Source organism: Gadus chalcogrammus, chromosome 13 (genome assembly GCF_026213295.1).
Source record: "Gadus chalcogrammus isolate NIFS_2021 chromosome 13, NIFS_Gcha_1.0, whole genome shotgun sequence".
NCBI classification, from domain to species: Eukaryota; Metazoa; Chordata; class Actinopteri; order Gadiformes; family Gadidae; genus Gadus; species Gadus chalcogrammus.
In genome coordinates this window covers 17,971,080-17,991,149 of record NC_079424.1, presented here as the reverse complement: position 1 = coordinate 17,991,149, position 20,070 = coordinate 17,971,080, and the positions used below count along the sequence as shown (strand labels likewise).

At 44.3% G+C, this 20,070-nt stretch overlaps 2 protein-coding genes across 2 annotated transcripts; both read left to right on the top strand.

Annotated features, from left to right (window-relative positions):
• The first annotated feature begins 2,385 nt into the window (after nucleotides 1–2,385).
• On the top strand, nucleotides 2,386–6,785 carry fmoda (fibromodulin a). The gene is made up of 6 exons (XM_056606134.1): nucleotides 2,386–2,462; nucleotides 3,140–3,539; nucleotides 4,060–4,182; nucleotides 4,323–4,463; nucleotides 4,587–4,854; nucleotides 5,698–6,785. Exons 2-6 carry the CDS (start codon nucleotides 3,183–3,185, stop codon nucleotides 5,847–5,849), a joined length of 1,041 nt encoding a protein of 346 aa, XP_056462109.1. The 5' UTR covers nucleotides 2,386–2,462; nucleotides 3,140–3,182; the 3' UTR covers nucleotides 5,850–6,785.
• A 2,870-nt stretch (nucleotides 6,786–9,655) lies between these two features.
• On the top strand, nucleotides 9,656–19,835 carry slc6a14 (solute carrier family 6 member 14). The gene is made up of 15 exons (XM_056606154.1): nucleotides 9,656–9,757; nucleotides 14,717–14,876; nucleotides 15,027–15,158; nucleotides 15,404–15,559; nucleotides 15,812–15,914; nucleotides 16,030–16,162; nucleotides 16,710–16,850; nucleotides 16,961–17,096; nucleotides 17,303–17,395; nucleotides 17,488–17,613; nucleotides 17,801–17,919; nucleotides 18,134–18,233; nucleotides 18,332–18,441; nucleotides 19,039–19,206; nucleotides 19,421–19,835. Exons 1-15 carry the CDS (start codon nucleotides 9,692–9,694, stop codon nucleotides 19,562–19,564), a joined length of 1,887 nt encoding a protein of 628 aa, XP_056462129.1. The 5' UTR covers nucleotides 9,656–9,691; the 3' UTR covers nucleotides 19,565–19,835.
• Nucleotides 19,836–20,070: the final 235 nt, after the last annotated feature.

Below are 20,070 nucleotides of genomic sequence, written 5' to 3'. Positions count from 1 at the left end.
AGACATCAAAGTGCATAAATGTTAGAATTTACAAGTAAAGCGTATGTTGGTTGTATTTCATTACAGAAATGTGTTTTAACGATGTAAAACATCTGGCACTACAGAACTAGAAAGGATTCAACCTCTTTTCTCTCTTGTAATCTTCATGGTTGTCTGTTTCTCGTATCAAAGCTCTTTGCCTTGATGAACATCTGAGCCCATAGGAAATCTTCAGGCTCTCACTAGAGAAATTGTCTTCTAAACCTATAGCCCCCCCCCCCCCCCCCCCTCTACCCCAACCCCTGTCCTGCATCAGTCTGCTGCCCCCCACCATCAACCCCATCTTGGGTCACCCCCATGAATAGAACTGTAGGCCCATTTTGTGATCCTAAGTGCTGTAATTTAAATAGTTTATGTCACTTTCTCTGATGAAATTGTGGATGGGCCTGCAGAGAAGCAGCTCTTTGGGGTGATACGCTTGACATTCCTGTGATGCATAGTTCACAGCCTGATCCTCTGATCCCTGCCATCCTGACCCAGATGGGGTGGGGGGGAGGGGGAACGACAGCTGTCCCATGGGCTTCTTGTCTTTGAACTGCAGATATGCCATTTTAAATCAAAACTCTTTGATTGCTGTTTCCTTCCTCTGCTGCACTATCCCTGCTCTCCATCAATCTGTGTATCTGTTTCTATGTCAAACAACCAATACACACTTATACAAACACACAAACACAGACACACGTACACACACACATACATTAAAAAGGAGCCATCATCTGCGCCAGCAGACCTTTCATGATGTCACCCCGTGGAGGGGGTCAGGTCCTCAGGTCCAGCGCCCCGGGTTGGGCTGCGTCGTTAACCTCTTAATAGTTCAAACGGCTGAGGTTCCCACCACCAGAAAACCCCTAAGGACCCGCCATGTGTCATAATAGCAGACCGTCGGGGCTTAGCGGCGCTACTGCACGAAAAGAGCCGGTCAGCAACTCGGTAATCATACGGCGGGACGACTGGAGGAACCCGAGTGTGGTGGTGAATTGGAACAAAAGTGAGGTTGCGACAGCATATTGTACCTCACGTGTCCCGTTTGGAGACACAAAAAAGGGAGACAACAATAAGAGACAGCAGAATCCCCCTTGATTGGATGCAGTGCCTTTGTTTATCAGTTCCTCCTGTTGCTCCATTCCTGTTTGATTGGGTCAGAATACAGCAGATCCACACAGATGTGTGCCTACGGTGGTGAACATTGTTTGGTGCCTTCAGTTCCACTGCCAGACAATCTCGAGGTCCGCGGTTGAACACTGCCCTGCAGACGCCAATAGTCTGAATATCTGCTGAAGCAACGCAAAGATAATACAGTGTTATAAGGTGTTAAGTTATGAGGAGAAGATCAGGATCAAAGATGAGGGAGATTAGTTGCCATGTGGATGGTTTGGTTGAAGAAGGGTACTGGAGATGGAGAACTAGGTAAACAAGGGGCCCACGTTGTGACCAGACAGTATAGAAGGCTCCAGGGGCCTGGCATGTGTTTTCATTTAACCCTTTACGACACGTGGGGAGGGAAGGTTTCTTCTAGTCACACTAAGAACACAGTTTCCACTCACAGGCAATGGCTCGAGGAATCGTCCAAACCATAAGTGTCTATGGATTTTCCCAACACATATGTAGGAGCAATTTTCCACTCATTTATTCCCATATTACAAAATAGGACACACACACATACAGACACACACACAGTCACAAGAATGTGAGACACACAAATGCACAGACACACACACACACACACACATGCTCACACTCATACATACACACACAAATACACACACACACACACACACACACACACACACACACACACACACACACACACACACACACACACACATGCTCCCACTCATACACACACACACACACACACACACACACACACACACACACACACACACACACACACACACACACACACACACACACACATGCAAAGTGCAATACCACCTCACCTTTAATTGCTTGTCGTGACTGTTATGTGTAATTACTTCTTCCGTAAGTACTTTCCTAAGGGTCAGTGTTAGTGAGTTGGATGGACCGGGTTTAGGGGGATTCGTCTGGGAGTGTCTGCTGCACACAGATGGAAACAATCCTATACAGCCCCCTCGCTCCATCTCACAGCACCGTCTCTGGTGATGAAGGAACCTCCGAAATGGACTCTGGCTGCGGTGGGGGCTGATGTTTCGTGGGTGGGGGCGGGTGTCCATGCCTCGTTGAAGGAAGGGACCAGCTAGGTGGGGGAGGCCGTAAACTAAACCATGCAGTGGGTTTCCAGAGGGGATGTGGTGTTGGGGAAGGGGGGGGGGATACAGGCAAAAAAGGGGAGGGGGGCTGGGGGGCAATTTTTACAAAGTGTATGGCTTGGTCCCTTTCATTCGCGGACAAGCTGTAGGAGCGGCTGGGGAAGTGGAGTACGGGACAGTCTGTTCGAACAGGTAGGGTTTGTGTGTGTGTGTGTGTGTCTGGGGGGGGGGGGGGGTTGGGGGTTTGGGTGTGTCGGATGCATCTGTGTACATGTTGGGTGTTAGCTGTTTATTGTGCATAAAGAGACTTCCTAATGTTTGTGCATAAAACTTTTTATTATACATAATCTTTTGTTTGCATTTGCTTTGTTAGCGGGTCACTGAGTGAAATACTATGTTAATAAGGGTTTTCCCTCTCCCGAGTAACATACTTATTAATGGTTTTACAACCCTGACAAGATGAGAACAATATGTTCTTTAATGGAAACCCATGACACAAAAAAATGTGTGCAGATAATTTGTTGTATGTTGTGTACCGCATGATTATTTTCCCAACCATATGTATAAGTTTAATTCATACAATCATATTTTTACTTACCTTATTTGAACAATCCTTACATAACTTGTTACTTATGCAAAGCTTGCTCTTTGTTCATGGCGATCAATATAACACCAGATAGGTGTTTCCATGTTTTGTTACCTTTGGGGGAAAGTTAGTGAATAAGCTACGGTTGTCCTCCGAGCCAAAAGGCCCTGAGTTCGATCCACACGACATTTACCTGAAATGATTACATTTTGTATAAAAGTGTCGGCGTTACACCAACACCTCATAGTCAACTGTGACAACAGGGTCCCTTCGCCCCCTGTAGGTTACGGAGGTTCCAGTGAAAGTGTCTGTAAGCGTCCCTGACCATGCGTGGCGCCGCTGCCGTGTTGCTGCTCGTGGCCCTGGTGCCTCCCTGCCTCTCCCAGAAACGGGACCCCTTCGCCTGGCTGTACAACCCCCGCGGCCACGGCTTCCTCCAGGCCGACAGCGCCGGAGGGGAGTGTCCCGAGGAGTGCGACTGCCCCCCGACGTTCCCCGTCGCCATGTACTGCGACGGGCGGGGCCTCACGGCCATGCCCAGCATCCCCGCCCGCATGAAGTACCTGTACCTGCAGAACAACGCCATCAGAGCCGTGCCCGACTCGGCCATGGTCAACGCCACCAACCTGGTGTGGCTCCTGATGCAACACAACCAGCTGGCGTCTGACGCCGTCGGAGAGCAGGTCGGCCTCAGATCTGGTCTCCTCTGGGTGGTGGTGGTGGGGGTGGTGGGGGGGTGGGGGCTTAGGGAGCGCTGTGTGTAATGATGCCGCGTCTGTGTTGGTGAGGGTCATCGGCTCTGGTTGTCAGGAGACTGCTTGCATCTGTGGTTGGAAGTGTATGTGAGGGATAAACGCAGCGATGAATAATGCTGACCACGTTACACGTAGCACAGGAGCGGTACAGATTGACCTTAACATTACCGTTTTTAACTGTTCACTCATCCTAGTAAGCCTGTCTCATGCGCCTTGTGTGTCTGTTGGTGTGTGACTGTGTGTGTGTGTGTGTGTGTGTGTATGTGTGTTGGTCTGTGTGTGTGTGTGTGTGTGTGTGTGTGTGTGTGTGTGTGTGTGTGTGTGTGTGTGTGTGTGTGTGTGTGTGTGTGTGTGTGTGTGTGTGTGTGTGTGTGTGTGTGTGTGTGTGTGTGTGTGTGTGTGTGTGTGTGTGTGTCTGTGTCTGTGTCTGTGTTTGTGTTGTCTGTAGGCCTTTGCCAAAATGCAAGGACTGGACCGTCTTTATTTGCACCACAACAACCTGACCCGAATCCCTGCCAACCTCCCTGGCTCTCTGCGAGACCTGCGGCTCAACCACAACAAGATCGAGAAGGTAGGGTTCCTGTGCCCAGCGCAGGGCCCAACAGGGCCCAACACTGAGCCAGGGTCCCCTCTGGCTGCGGAGCCATGGACCACATCTAAACTGGTTTGACGGTAGGCCAATGTTTTTGCTTGTTGATCGCTGTCCCACAGGTGGTCCCCGCAGAGCTCGACCAAATGGAAAACCTGACCATCCTGTATCTCCATGACAACGCGGTGACCGACATGGGCACGTCGTTGAAGGCACTGAAGTCCCTCGTGCTGCTGGACGTCAGCGGGAATCACCTGAAGACGGTACGGTGTTTGTCTGATCGGAAACGTGCGGCTGCTCAAACCACGGCTGCTCGTGATGAGTTGAGTTTGGAGAGAAAAAGCGTAACCCCCCCTAAACCCCTGTCCTGTGTCGCCGGATGGCAGGTTCCCAAGGCTCTCCCGGGGGAACTCCACCAGCTGTACTTGGAGTCCAACGCCATCGACACCGTGCCCGAGGACTTCTTGGCTCACGTCCCCCAGCTGCAGTACGTCCGCATGGCCCACAACCAGCTCACAGACAAGGGCATCCCGCGCAACACCTTCAACGTGAGCGGCCTGGTGGAGCTCGACCTCAGCTTCAACAAGCTGGAGAGGATTCCCCTGGTCAGCACCACCTTGGAGCACCTCTATCTGCAGGCCAATCAGATCAAAGGTGATACCAGCTTTCACTTTACAATACATCTGGGTAGAAGGACGTGTGTGTGTGTGTGTGTGTGTGTGTGTGTGTGTGTGTGTGTGTGTGTGTGTGTGTGTGTGTGTGTGTGTGTGTGTGTGTGTGTGTGTGTGTGTGTGTGTGTGTGTGTGTGTGTGTGTCTTTGTGCGTGTGTGTGTGTGCATGTGTGTGTGTGTGTGTGTGTGTGTGTGTGTGTGTGTGTGTGTGTGTGTGTGTGTGTGTGTGTGTGTGTGTGTGTGTGTGTGTGCGTGCGCGTGTGTGTCTGAGGGTAATGTGGATTTAAACAAAGAAGTTTAAGTTCAAGGTAATTTGGGAAACGACCTACTTCTGGTTCATGTTATTGTTCATGCCTGAAGCTAGCAAACAATATTTAAGACACATAGTCATTGCTACTTGTGTTCTCAAATGGCTCAACATATATATATCAGGCCAACACTACCTCCTGTGTAAATACTGATGCAGATATCATAATAAAATAAAATTATTTCTACCAAATGGGACTCTCTCTCTCTCAACTATATTTCTCCCCCTCTCTCGCTCTCTCTCTCTCTCTCTCTCTCTCTCTCTCTCTCTCTCTCTCTCTCTCTCTCTCTCTCTCTCTCTCTCGCTCTCTCTCTCTCTCTCTCTCTCTCTCTCTCTCTCTCTCTCTCTCTCTCTCAACTATATTTATCCCCCTCTCTCTCCCTCTCTCTCCCTCTCTCTCCCTCTCTCTCTCTCTCTCTCTCTCTCTCTCTCTCTCTCTCTCTCTCTCTCTCTCTCTCTCTCTCTCTCTCTCTCTCTCTCCCCCCCCTATTCTCTCTCTCCCTCTCTCTGCCCCTACAGAGTTCACCCTCGGGAGCTTCTGCAATGTTGTGGATGTGACCAACTTCTCCAAGCTGCAGACGTTGCGTCTGGATGGGAATGAGATCAGCCGGCAGGACATCCCCACTGAGTCCGCCCTGTGCTTGCGTCGGGCGGCCAACATCGAAGTCTAACGTGTCTGTCCAACTGTCTGTCTGGACGTCACATTTATCACAACATCATGATTTTCTGTGACATATGGACATTGTTGTCAAGAGGCGGAAACGTAATCTTACTTTATGTAGATTAAAAAGTACGCAGGGACTATTTTGGTTGTCTGAAATTCAACTTTATCATGACAGGATGTGAGAAAGTTTGATTTTTTAGTGGACTTTTCGTTTCATGTGGAGTCGACCAGCCAAAATGGGACGTAAATGTGGGTGTCACGGTTTCCATGTAACCGCCCACGTCCAGCAGCAGGGGGCGGTAGCATATGAATGTGTTGACTCAGTATTATCTGTGGCGGCCACTAATCTAATTTGAGCGTGTTATTATTCCGACTTTGGTTGCCACTTATCTTACACATATTTTGTGATTATTCATGACTGATGTTTTTCTTCCTTTGCTACGACTTGTCCAGATCGTTAAAATAATCGAAATTCTGGCCACATCTTTTTTTGTAATTATAATGCCTTCTTTAATCATTATCATTCAATATAGATAGTCTGTATTCTATATTAGGCTCTCTGTGTGTCTCTTTCGCTCTGTGATGACATATTTCCATGCATGTACTGGAATTGTGTGGCTGATGCTTACTTTTCCGCATCACACCCACTTGACAATTATGTCAATGCACAAAAAACAGTTTTCTATGTAAGGTGAGTCAGAAAATGATATCTTGGTAAAAAAAAATAGAATTTCACAATCATTGTACCGCATTGTTTTGAGATGACACGGGTAAATGAGCAGTGGTAATAATGTATTTCAGGCCTATAAGATGATATCAGTGAGGCATTTATTGTTTTACTTCCTCATTTATGATGCAATCATGTTGATGTTTATAAGGTCAATGATGTTGAAATAATAACTGAAATTACCGTTTCTAGTGAGAAAATAAAGATCATTTTTTACAAACCAATTAGTTGTTTTATTCTTACATCTGTTGGCCTTTGTCCTGCTGCAACCAGGAAGACGTTTGGCTTCAGTTCATGAACAAACACAAACGTGTTCTAGGCATAATATAAAAAACATAATTCAATAACAGTGCAGTGTATTAACTGAAGATATTAAAGATCCTCCACAAGCTCTGGTTGACCGAGGTGGAGTTGCCTTGTTCCACGGTGGTTTGCTCTCTCCAAGGCTGAAGCCTCCTCTTCTATACTTCGCTTCGCCAACGATGACCTGTGTTTTACATAGCCTTCGCCAGATGGGTGAACTCTGAAGGTTTTCATTTCCTTTCACTTGTATTGAAGAGTGGGCCATTATAATCAAAACAAAAAAAATGACAATAATTATCTGAAATCTGTCCCAAAACATAAATCTTAATTTGGAGACCAAGACTAAATCCCTTCAAAAAGGCCTTATGCAAGTGAGAATTGACCCTTGTCTCACCAGGTGTGTATTTACATTTTCTGATTCAGTAGCAGCCTTGTTGACATCGTCATCATGTGCTGTCATTGTCTCTTCTTGTGGGATGCTGACCATTGGAGATAAGTAGCACCATGGAGGAGCCCCTGTCATGCTGCTGTGGCCTGTGACTGTACTGCTGAACGTATGTCATTGAGGGGCTTAACCCCCAGTGACACTTACGCAGGATCTCTCTCTCTCTCTCTCTCTCTCTCTCTCGCTCTCTCTCGCTCTCTCCCTCTCTCTCTCCCCCTCTCTCTCTCTCTCTCTCTCTCTCTCTCTCTCTCTCTCTCTCTCTCTCTCTCTGTCTCCCTCTGTCTCCCTCTCTCTCTCTCGCACACACACACACACACACACACACACACACACACACACACACACACACACACACACACACACACACACACACACACACACACACACACACACACACACAAACCCTTAAGGATCGGAGTGCAAACAACAGCGAACAAATATCCTACAAGGGAGGCGGCTGACTGTCATTGATCTATCATTTAAATAATGGTTTTATCTTTTGCAAGAGTCATATCATCCTGTGCGCTAGAAAGACGTCCACTTTCTAATATAAATTGTGTGTGTTTGTGTGTGTGTGTGTGTGTGTGTGTGTGTGTGTGTGTGTGTGTGTGTGTGTGTGTGTGTGTGTGTGTGTGTGTGTGTGTGTGTGTGTGTGTGTGTGTGTGTGTGTGTGTGTGTGTGTGTGTGTGTGTGTGTGTGTGTGTGAAACTGAAATACCATCCTCTAACATCTGCCATTGAAAGCTGTGGCTATAAATGTGTCCTCATTGTTCTTGTCTTTGGCAGTCTAGGCCATGTGCATAGGCTGGTGGTCAGTGGACTTAACATCAGTGGACTAAGTAAAAGAAGGGCCAGACAGCTAGCTAAGTACTGCTCAATATCAGCTGTTATAGGGAGCATGTTCATCTGGAAAAGGAAATGTTTCCTGTACCCTTAATGTTCCCATAACAAGATGTTTGTTGGTCAAATAGTTGTTGGATAATTCATCACATTTGGTTCCTAAAATGATATTAACTTGTAATGTGGAATCAAATAAAGTACATAAAATGTGTGTGTGTGTGTGTGTGTGTGTGTGTGTGTGTGTGTGTGTGTGTGTGTGTGTGTGTGTGTGTGTGTGTGTGTGTGTGTGTGTGTGTGTGTGTGTGTGTGTGTGTGTGTGTGTGTGTGTGTGTGTGTGTGTACGTGTGTGTGTGTGTGTGCGTGTGTGTGTGTGTGTGTGTGTGTGTGTGTGTGTGTGTGTGTGTGTGTGTGTGTGTGTGTGTGTGTGTGTGTGTGTGTGTGTGTGTGTGTGCCTGCGTCCGTGCGCGGGCGCGTGTGTGTCTTTCTGTGAGACAGAGCAGTTAGAGGGTGGAGCGATCCGACTTGTGTGTCAGGTTTTTGGTGAGCCAGGAATAAGTGCCTGCAAAGAGGTTGCGGTGAATATGAGCTAATGATGTCATTCAAGAAAGATAACCAAATGGGATGTGCATAATTGACTTAAATAACATGAGCGCATATTGTCATTAACAGCAGTAGCTGTTTGAGAGATAAAAATAGGAAGGAGGTTGCTTAACTTTGTACTTTCCCAAAACCAAACCGCCCAAATACCAACTACCTGGTCACCGTCACAGATGGGGAATCTAGCTTGTTGTTGCTGTTGATTGATTTAAATGTATCCTTTAGGCTGTCAACACAATAACTAACGCTAATTCTATGACTTACCCTATTACCTTAACCCTATAACCCTAACCCAGATACTAACATTAACCCTACCACTATCCTTAACCCTACCCTAACAGGATACCTACTGAAATTGCACATCCGACATGAGTTGCCAACATCACGCGTTGTGTCCACACCAGGACAACGCAGCAAGAATTGTATGTATCGCCATAATAGACAGAACTACAGTGTTGATTAGAGAAGGGGCTACCTTACCATCCTTTGTAGTCTGCTACTGGGATGACTCAACCCTACTTCTAATAACACCATCTGAATGGTTTGCTGTAGTGACAAGCCCAAATACAGCCTATAAGATAGTTGCATATACATCTGACTGACATAATACTACTTTCTTATTTTTTTAAGCCCTTTTGTAAACTGAACTCCACTTGTCTAATTCATTTTTTCACTATCCATAACATATATTAACCACGTCAACGGTGTTGCTGTTCAAAAGATGGCAGCAAGATTAATGCACGCGCTTGCAAATACTCGTGTCAGGAAACGACAGGACGTCTTCCCGCCTTACGCCCAAATATGGAACAGCGTAGCCATTGGTCGCTCTCAATTCTGAGGGACCACATACCAATACCATGTCCGTATTTTTGAAGTGCGAAACTTGACATTGACCTCGTCGGTATGAACACTAACAAATATAACAAATCTTAAAAGAAATGGGGAAAAAAATAATCCACTCTTCCGGGGACATAGTTCTCAGAAATCAAGCTATTGCGGACCAGGTAAGCAAAAAAACACCTGCCCACAAAACACCTGCGCTTTAATGCTGTGAATAGCTCGCATAATTCAGTAGTCCTGTGTATCCAGCTATTACGTTATTATTGTGTGTTCTGTTCCCATAAATCTAACTCTTTGTTCGACTTTGGCACATTTATTCTAGCCGCGAGAGAGAGGGAGGACAGAGACCATCAGAAGGTTGAGGGCAGGGTCGTCATATGTTCGGGGGGCAAACCCTCTACTGGGGGATTTGCGGGTAGGATCAACCGTACGAGCCACAAGTCCGCGAGCAGCAACATCTTCTGCTGGAATTTTAGCGCAAATACATGTTTTGGAGCAGGCTACAAGAAAACCTGATGATCCTTTACAACAACTCATCACCAAACCGTATAGTGTGACTTCCTGATCAATTATTGCTATACTTATGAATAGTAGGGCTCAAATCCATACACATTTTTAACTGTAGCTCATTTGAATTCAGCCGGTTTTGCAGAAGACCCATCTTGTCTTAGTGGATGCACCACACTCCACTCTGTTGCGTTGTATTGGGGCAGAAGCAGCCTCTCCAACGCACTAGGGATGGGAAAGTGAACGAATGATGAACCAGGTGTATGAACAAGGTCAATATTCAAACGTCAAAATACTCATGAATGATTTTTCCGAACTCATTCTGCCCAGAATTCCTCCTACGATGAAGTAGGCGCTCAAAAATAGGAAGGTAATCAAATTAGGGTAAAAAGTACTTTAGATCTAGTAGTACTGTGTATGTGAGAATGTGTGGAAACATTATGTGAATATATTCAAATGTTTGAATGTGTGAAATATATTTGGAACAAATAGATTTACACATCAAAGGTTTGCACCTACAAAAAGGTTTGCAGCTAAAGTGCATAAGTTGTTTGTAAAACATGTTCGTACAGAACTCACTTAACCCAAGTTAAGTTTAAAGCTACAGGTCAAATCTACTAGTACAAACCTACGGGTCATGTACTAAACTTTTGTCCCACATTGGACGCTTACACCTGAATAGCCAGATGAACATAATATTGGACTCTTTAATAAGGCACAGTTACAATACTTTGACCCTAATTTGATTCCATAGGAAGCAAGACAACCAATGAATGAGGAGGATATAGGGTTTTTTATTGGACTTTATTATGCGCAACCCACAGTAGACGAATTGCGTTTTGTGTAGCGCAATACACAAATATTCAGTATTTTTGCCTCGTAAAATGATATCACCATGGATATAGCTCCGCCTTTGTCTGGTAAAATGAATTCCACAGTCACTTTCACTCACTTGTGGATTGCATGGCTCTTGTGAGTTGCTTAAAAAATATATACATATATTTATTTACAGTCAGCTAGGAGGATGCAGGGATCAAATTAGCAACCTTCCGAGTCTACCTGCTCTACCTGCTGAGCTACGGCTGCCCCATCATCCCCCGCCCTGCCAGACCCCTGTCTCTGACCTCTGTCTCTGACCCCTGTCTCTGACCTCTGTCTCTGACCCCTGTCTCTGACCCCTGTCTCTGACCTCTGTCTCTGACCCCTGTCTCTGACCCCTGTCTCTGACCTGTGTCTCTGACCTCTGTCTCTGACCCCTGTCTCTGACCTCTGTCTCTGACCCCTGTCTCTGACCTGTGTCTCTGACCTCTGTCTCTGACCCCTGTCTCTGACCTCTGTCTCTGACCCCTGTCTCTGACCCCTGTCTCTGACCTCTGTCTCTGACCCCTGTCTCTGACGTCTGTCTCTGACCCCTGTCTCTGACCCCTGTCTCTGACCTGTGTCTCTGACCTCTGTCTCTGACCCCTGTCTCTGACCCCTGTCTCTGACCTCTGTCTCTGACCCCTGTCTCTGACCTCTGTCTCTGACCCCTGTCTCTGACCTCTGTCTCTGACCTCTGTCTCCCACTGTAAGTTGATGAAACCTTCTCCCTGGCCAAACAGTTAATTTAATACCTTCTCCCTGCCCTCACACCTGTCCCAGCTAGATCCCCCTCTCTGACCCCCACTTTTAGTTGATTCCGGCCAAAAATCTGTCTCTATTCCCCCATTACTCTTGAGGAGTTGATTGAACCATCTATGTGGATTCACCGTCCTTCATCTCATCCTCCTCTCTGCCAGACCTCTGGCTCTTATGTACCGTATTGTTCTTAAATTAATTGATCAATGGAGTAACTAAGGGTTTTGTTCTAGCCCCAAATGGCCCTTTGTTTGACTTACAGTCCAACAACAGACCTCACAGGGCCTATCTCACCCAGGTATCACAAACTGCCAATTGTTCAACAAAGAGAGGCTATGGGACAGGGGTGCCAAGCTACTTTCAAAATATCCAGGTCAAAAAGATATACCTACATTAAAAGATGCAAAACAAATATTTATTTTTCTGTATTTTGATGATTTGCACTGAATGGAGTCATCCAAGGTTGCATAGTCCGGAGAGTTGCTGCTGGTATCTAGTCTCAAGCAGGATTCCAAATTACCATAAGTCATGGTGGAACGGTATTTAGACTTAATAATCTTCATGTGGGAAAAGGCTGACTGGCATAAATAAGTAAAGCCAAATAATTTATTCCTAAATTCCAAAATGGTCGCTGAGCCCTGGAATCTCATCCTCCACTGCAGCTGGTTCAGGTGAAACAGCGCTGAAAATTTGCAGTAAATAAACCTCAACCTTTTCCCTAAATGGATAGCACATAAATGCATCGAATGTCTTGAGTAAATCAAGGTCTTGAAACAACTTCTTTTTTTTTTTTGGAATGTCACACAAACTACCAGAACAGACTTTGCGATCGACCGGGCAAATTAAGCAGTGTACCACACCAGATCATAACTTCTCTGTTTGCTAACCATTAGATGAGTCGAGTACCCAAAGAGCCTTAGATAAACCAATGTGGGGTAGCCCAGTACTGTGCTCAAGACAATCACACTAAAAATAACTTCATGAACATGGTAAACATTGTTATAAGTTCATAATGTTACCGTACACATTTCAGGGTTCCAGAATTAGATTCTCCTTGTGGGGGTAGCTGACGGGGGAGTTGAAAATGTTACATTTTTTGTTTTGGAAAGATATTGGATATTCAACCGAGAAGCAGTACTTCCAGTCGAAGCTGTCTGGCAGCTTTCACTCTCTATTGAGCAATTGTTTGGTCAATATCTCTAGACAATTACACAAATTACAAAGGACCCTGTCCTAAAAAGCAGCCTAACTACTACACATTAAACCAGGGGTGTCTCACATTTCAAAACAAGTAGGGTAAGTACATTTGGTATTTCGCACATCCCTCATACAGATCGTTGAACTCATGATTGATGATATTCAGGATTTTGGCCTGCCAAAATCTCTGTGGTTCTCTGGCTTTGAACATTGTTGGAAACAATTATGATAATGTAGGTACACAAATCAACAAAGTTGAGTCTGGTCGTTTTTAGATAATTTTATGTGTAAATTGCTACATAATAAATTGCTACTTTTAAGACAACTTTTTCAGACAAAAGAACCTCACGGACCACCTTACTACCCAAATATCCAAGAACAAATAGGCCTACTTCAACAGTATGTTACGCTAAATGGGGTTATTAATACCTATGCTGTTCCTTTGCAACAGATTTGCATGACTAAATTATAATAATCACAAAGCCTGTGAACAGTTTGATAGTCACTGACGTATGGAAAATGTCTTATTCCTGGCCCTTTCACTAACTACGACTTTAGTAGAGGATAGAATCTGCAATCGGATAGTCCCCCTGTTTTTTTCGCCTAGTTCTGAAGTTTTGTTCGAACAGTTTTAATGGAACAGTCCGTTTTGAAAAGCCCCCGGCCTCGGCGTCGTTGTCAGGTAGATGAGCATGATTCACCCCACTCAGGTGAACACCCACTACCAGTCCAAACACTGCACATATTCTGCTGGAGGATGTGGAGCTCCGTCTGGGCAGCGGTTAAATGAGGCTTGCAAGGGAAAGTGGCTTTTCGGACACTTATAACGCGAGTGTGTGTGGATAATGAAGCGCTGTCTAAGCAGTGATTCATTTAATACCCTGTCTGAGGGTAAGGCTTCCCTGACACATAGTATAACTCTATGGCACATGGGGCAGCTCCGCCGGAGCAGCGATTTATTTCATGCCCGCGTCTGATTGAGGGTTAGGCCTTCCGGACACATAAAGTGTAACAAGTGTGTCTGTGTGGACGGTGAAGCTCCATCTGCACATTCTCCCAAAACCCAAAAATGACAGGACAAACTCAGAGTGGAATAATTTCATTTTTAAGGTCAATGTCCCAGCTACAGTTTGCTCTGATTTGTTGAGGCTTAAACTTGAAGAAATTATGCAGAAAATACCACAGCAAAGGAGGATGTTATTGCTGCCCTAAGCAACTTTTACCCCTAAGGAAATCAGCTTTGACGCAAATATATGGCGTTTCCCAATGGACAGATGGACTATTCAACCTTTATTCATTTGAATAGCTGTATAGCTCCAAAAACGTATAAAACTGGATCTTAATCTACTCGTCAACCACTAGGGGTCTCTTGCGGACGACTTGATACAACTTGAGAAAGACTGCTTTAAGCCCCCTAGAATAGGTCCAGAGACGCCACTGGGAGATTTCCGTTCCCTAGACATGTACATCTTTCGGATATTGCTTTGACAATTACTTTGTTTGAAAAAAATATTTATTCTCCTTGTCTTTGTTATTTTTATTCTTGTCATGTTCTTATGCTTCTCGCTCTGTTAGCTGCATGCACAGGGGAAGTGATAGGAAGTAAGAGACAGGAAATTGAGTTACATACACAGACATTGCTAGAGTTCATGATCCTCTCTTAGCCTCGGGCGAGCAGCACTGCGGAGCCAAGAACTTAGGATAACATTGATAGTATTTCATTCTTACGAATAATGATGAAAGTAATACTAATTACATTAACAAGGTTTGACTTGCATATGCATCTCTGTTGCACTTCACAGGATATCTCTGGCAGTGATGACAGTGAGAGAGAGGAGGATGAAAATACTGTGCGAGGCAATTGGACCAATAAGAGGGAGTATCTTCTCTCCATGATCGGTATGGCTGTTGGCCTTGGCAACATCTGGAGGTTTCCATATTTGGCGTATAAGAATGGAGGAGGTATTTTTTTATCTAATTCCTTTTAGACTAATAACTGAATAGCACAAATTAATACATGTATTTTGTTGTATTTGTTGTATTTTGTTGTGCTTTGTGTATGTTTTTTTCTTCTCTGTGATCGTTGGCCCTTCTTTGTGTTTTTCATTGTAGGGGCCTTCCTCATTCCCTACTTTATCATGTTGATCTGTCTTGGGGTTCCCCTCTACTTTCTGGAGACCGCTCTGGGGCAGTTCTGCAGCCAGGGCCCCATTAACACATGGAGCGCAGTGCCGCTGCTCCAGGGTAAACCCAATGCTTACCTTCTCTGAATGACCTGCAGAATTAAGATTAATAGATCATTACATCGATCATTATAGACCTTTTGTTATCTTCATGAGGGTACAACAGTATCTGAATAAAATGTAGAAAAAGCATCCCCTTGTTAATTACTTTGCTAGAAAGACTTTCTCCTTCAACACAAGCCACATTGTAATGTCTGTTGAAGTCTCAGCATGCCAGATGTTCATATTCTCCCTCCTCTTCTCCAGGGGTTGGCATGGCGGGGCTGATTGGGAACGTGATGGTTTCCATATACTATGGGGTCATCCTCTCCTACACTTTATATTACTTATTTGCATCCTTCCAGTATCCCCTCCCATGGACTAACGTCTTGGATGGTGTGAACTGCACCAGCCCACAACATGGTACCCATGATGTTAGACTTTGTTTCTACCCGGATACCATTCAGAAATAGTGAAATAGAGCTCTTTTTTATGAAGATGTGTCTGCAAATTGATTGTGTGTTCCTTAAATTGTTCTTCAAATAACACCTTTATTTATATATCTGTATGTATGAATCATGTACTTATTATGTATGCTCTGAAGATGTGAACAGCATTTTAATTGTAACTGAAAGCCTGACTCACTCATTTGCCGGGCATCTCTTCCCCCTCTAGTGGCTGTCAATGTAACCAGCATGTCAGTGTCTAACTGGACCAGGGAAAACTGTTCCTGCTCTACCTCCAACATCATCACGAGTCTCACTGAGCAGTACTGGGAGTAAGAGTGTAGCATATATATGCGACTACAAAGGACTAATACTGAATCCGGATTTCGTATTTCCATTATAGAACTAAATCTAATCGAAAAAACGTCTCTCACTCCTTCCATTCAGTCAGGTGGTCCTCCAACGATCCAGTGGGCTTGGTGAGACGGGGTCGATAGTCTGGCAGTTGGCCCTCTGTCTGCTGTTGAGCTCCATCATCATTGCTGCAGTCCTGCTGAAAGGAATCAAGTCTTCTGGAAAAGTGAGTATGTTTTGATTCAACGCAAATTCAGCACAGGTGCAAAGATCTGCATTGTGAGCAGGGACTTAAACAAGAACAAGGTGTGTCTCCAGCCCCTGTGGTTTTTGGTTTCTGGCCCAAGCTCTGTGCCGTCTCCGCCCAGAAGTACTGCTGCAACATAGTAGGAATGCTGGATCCTAGATTATTTCGAACCCAAAGCAATATTGGATATTACCATATAACCTTCAAATGACCACGAGTCTCGGACACATTCAAATGACCTATACCCTAGGCAAACTTCCATTTGATTGTTTCGGCATGAAACATTGATTTTGTATAGAAATGTTCATGTAGGTATTGTCCACACTCACCATCAAACCAGACGCACCGGTTGCCTGAAGACTTTTCCAGAGGGTCTAGCCCACAAAATACCTCATTATTGGAAAAGCTCTCTGATATTGCTACTTGTGTTATGTAGGCTTTGCATATGGTGTCTAACTCATATTTAATATTTACATTGAATGCGTAGTTTCGTATTCTGCATGCTCTGATATCATGCTACCCTTAGGTTGTGTACTTCACAGCCACATTCCCCTATGTGGTGCTTACCATCCTGCTGATCAGGGGTCTGACACTAGAGGGCGCCAAAGATGGAATCGATTTCTACATTGGCTCGAAATCTAATCTGACTAAATTAGCAGAGATAGAGGTAAGACCCGGTCCTCCTCCTCTTAACTGCCACTTGGGTAATACACCAATATATATATCGCGGGAAGTGTAACTTTTGCTCACCTGATTCTACCTGTGTGTATGTTATAGGTGTGGAGGGATGCTGCCACTCAGATCTTCTATTCACTGTCTGTTGGATTCGGGGGAGTCACAGCATTGTCCTCGTACAACAAGTTTCAGAACAACTTGGTTGTGGACACCTTTCTAATATGCATTATTAATTGTGGTAGGAGAAAAGTATTCTGTTGTATATTCAAACTAGTGATATGAAAAATATGAATGAAAATGTGCAAAAAAACATGATCAGGAGTAAAGCAGGGGTAATTACTGAATGACTCCCGCACATAGTCAGCAGATAATCTCCATTGGGCAATAATGTGTCTTTGAATGAAAACTTACATAACTTACATTCAACATCTTCATTTCATATAGCCACAAGCATTTTTGCTGGCTTTGCCATCTTTTCTATATTGGGGTACATGGCTCACATCTATGGGATTCCTATTGAAGAGGTGACCAAGGAAGGTGAGCCGTTCAATGCACTCTCAGTTACACAATGTCATCACCATTGGCCATTGCAAGTCTCGTCATTCATTGGTTTCTCTATCTTTGCCCAGGATTTGGTCTGGCCTTCATTGTATATCCAGCTGCACTGGCTAACCTTCCAATTTCACCTTTATGGTCCATCTTGTTCTTTTTAATGCTCTTCACTTTGGGTCTTGACAGTCAGTTTGCTGGCATGGGTGAGTTTAAGATTGACATTGTCATCTTGGAATCCCAGCATAAATTTTTACACGAGGCATAATCATAAGCCAAATATTTCCGCATTAATTTGCACTTATTTTATTGGTTTGTACGTCATGTGTACATCGTTTTGTTTTCTCTTTTGTTTTGTCAATGTCTCTCTATTCTCTCCATATCCATTTATAGAGCTGATAACAACCTGCCTGCATGATGCATTCCCTAAATACATAGAAAAGAAACGCGCATTAATCGCAATAGTCACATGTGCCTTTATGTTTCTGCTGGGACTTCCATGTGTTACACAGGTTCGTCTTCTGAAACATTTCACCACTTTTACTGTTGTTTTGCATTTTGAGCTTTAGGTTCTTAACCACAATGTGTGTGTGTGTGTGTGTGTGTGTGTGTGTGTGTGTGTGTGTGTGTGTGTGTGTGTGTGTGTGTGTGTGTGTGTGTGTGTGTGTGTGTGTGTGTGTGTGTGTGTGTGTGTGTGTGTGTGTGTGTATTTATGTGTGTTTACAGGCAGGAATATACTGGGTGACGCTAATAGACCACTTTGTTGCTGGCTGGGTCGTGCTAGTTATTGGGTTTTTAGAAGTTTTTGGCATATTCTACATTTATGGTAAATATGTGAAATATAATATAAATATTTTCGGAATCTTTGAGATATTCACACATTTACAAGATTGTATTTGCATGTCTTTAATGATGTTGTTTCAGGTGGCCGTCGCTTCATTAAAGACATTGAGATGATGATCGGGACTAAGAGTGTGTGGTTCTGGCTGTATTGGAGACTATGTTGGTACTTCATCACACCCTTCGTCACACTTGTAAGTGCACTCCTAAATACGCTCTGAAAATGACCCCAAACCCTGGAAACAAAGAATATTTTGTCCGCCAATCGTAAGGCAGATGAACTAGCACCAGACTTTCCAGTTTACACTGTGTCACATGACAGCTTATATGTTATACTTTTTGTAAGATGTCTGTTCTTTATGGAATAAAAAATGGCCAATAGTTATTATACAGTATATTCATAGCATATTCAGTTCAAGCTAAATGATTGTTAGGCAGTGAATAATTCTGGTTAATACTTGGTTGGTAAGTGAAAGGGCTAGTAAAGTAAAGCTATACCAGAGCATTGTTAAATACTTTGATTGGCCAATAACATTCCAAGGGTGTGCATTGTTTTTCATAACCTGACACCTTTTAACATTTTCCTTTGACAATTCCAAAACAATATTCTCAAAGGGCTGCAGAACTAAAATGTATTCAGCTGATTTAGTCAATAAAAAGAACATTAATGTTATAGGTGAAATTAACTAATATCTAATTATTTTTGGTAAATATGGTATACATGGAATAAACCACCCTGTCGTGTTTTATTCCTTATGCACTGACCCTGACTTTGCTGCCTCTGTGTCTAGATAATCCTGGTGTTGTCTCTGGCTATGTCCATACCTCCCACCTATGGAACAGTAGAGTACCCTGCCTGGGGTTTGGACCTTGGCTGGTGCATGGCTGTCTTTTGCATTGTCCTGATCCCTGCCACTGCCCTGTACAAACTGGCAGGAGCACAGGGAAGTTTCAGGAAGGTGTGTGTGTGTTTATCACTTCTTCACTGTTTGTTTTTTGTGAGTCTGCCTGTGTATGTGTCCGTGTGTGCATGCATGCGGGCATTCATTTGTTTGTATCAGTGTGAATGCACAGAATGTTTTTGCAATTATCGGTTCTTGCTTGAATACATGTAGTGTGTACTTGCGTGCATGCACGATCAGTCCACACTTTGAATCCTGCTTCTGCCCACAGAGACTGAGGTTGTTGTGCTCTCCCTCTGAGGATTGGCATCCCTACCTGGACGTCCACCGAGGTGAACGATATTCGCAAGAACGCTTCCACACAGGAAACGTGGTTGATGACGAACCATCCTGCCGCACATGCTGCCTCTCATGACTGTTGTTGATTTGTTTGTCTATGCTTGCTAGTTTGTGCATATCCTGTCAGCTATTAGTGAAAAGTTGCATGACTCGGTTTGCTGCCTCCATTAAAAATATGAGCACTTTAGATGCGAAGATTTGTTTATATTTTCACGTTTTAATCAATAAATTGATAATGTAACCAACCGTTTTCTTACTGTAACCGTTTACATCATATATCACATTTGCATAATTCTCTATTTAATAAAGATTACTGGCGGTTCTGTTGTGGGGCTAGTAGACTAATAAAAGACGATTCTCACAACCTCATGTTTCATTTTCTCTGCAGATAAGGTCTGGATCTCCTCCCATACCAACGATTTCTGCGTTTACCGCTATTACCCTAACCCTAACCAATATACTGTATCCCTAACCCTATTACCCTAACAGGATATACTGAAATTGACATGAGTTGTCAACATCACACGTTGTGTCCAAACCAGTTCATTCAACACAGCAAGAATTGTATGCATAGAGAAGGCC

Bases quoted from the DNA above. Each gene is read 5' to 3' on its own strand.
- slc6a14 (XM_056606154.1), top strand. From the start codon at position 9,692: ATGGGGAAAAAAATAATCCACTCTTCCGGGGACATAGTTCTCAGAAAT. The intron at 15,915-16,029 runs GTAAGAGTGTAG...CCTTCCATTCAG, and splicing joins CTCACTGAGCAGTACTGGGA to TCAGGTGGTCCTCCAACGAT. The intron at 18,234-18,331 runs GTAAATATGTGA...ATGTTGTTTCAG, and splicing joins TGGCATATTCTACATTTATG to GTGGCCGTCGCTTCATTAAA.
- fmoda (XM_056606134.1), top strand. From the start codon at position 3,183: ATGCGTGGCGCCGCTGCCGTGTTGCTGCTCGTGGCCCTGGTGCCTCCC. The intron at 3,540-4,059 runs GTCGGCCTCAGA...TGTTGTCTGTAG, and splicing joins CTGACGCCGTCGGAGAGCAG to GCCTTTGCCAAAATGCAAGG. The intron at 4,464-4,586 runs GTACGGTGTTTG...GCCGGATGGCAG, and splicing joins GCGGGAATCACCTGAAGACG to GTTCCCAAGGCTCTCCCGGG.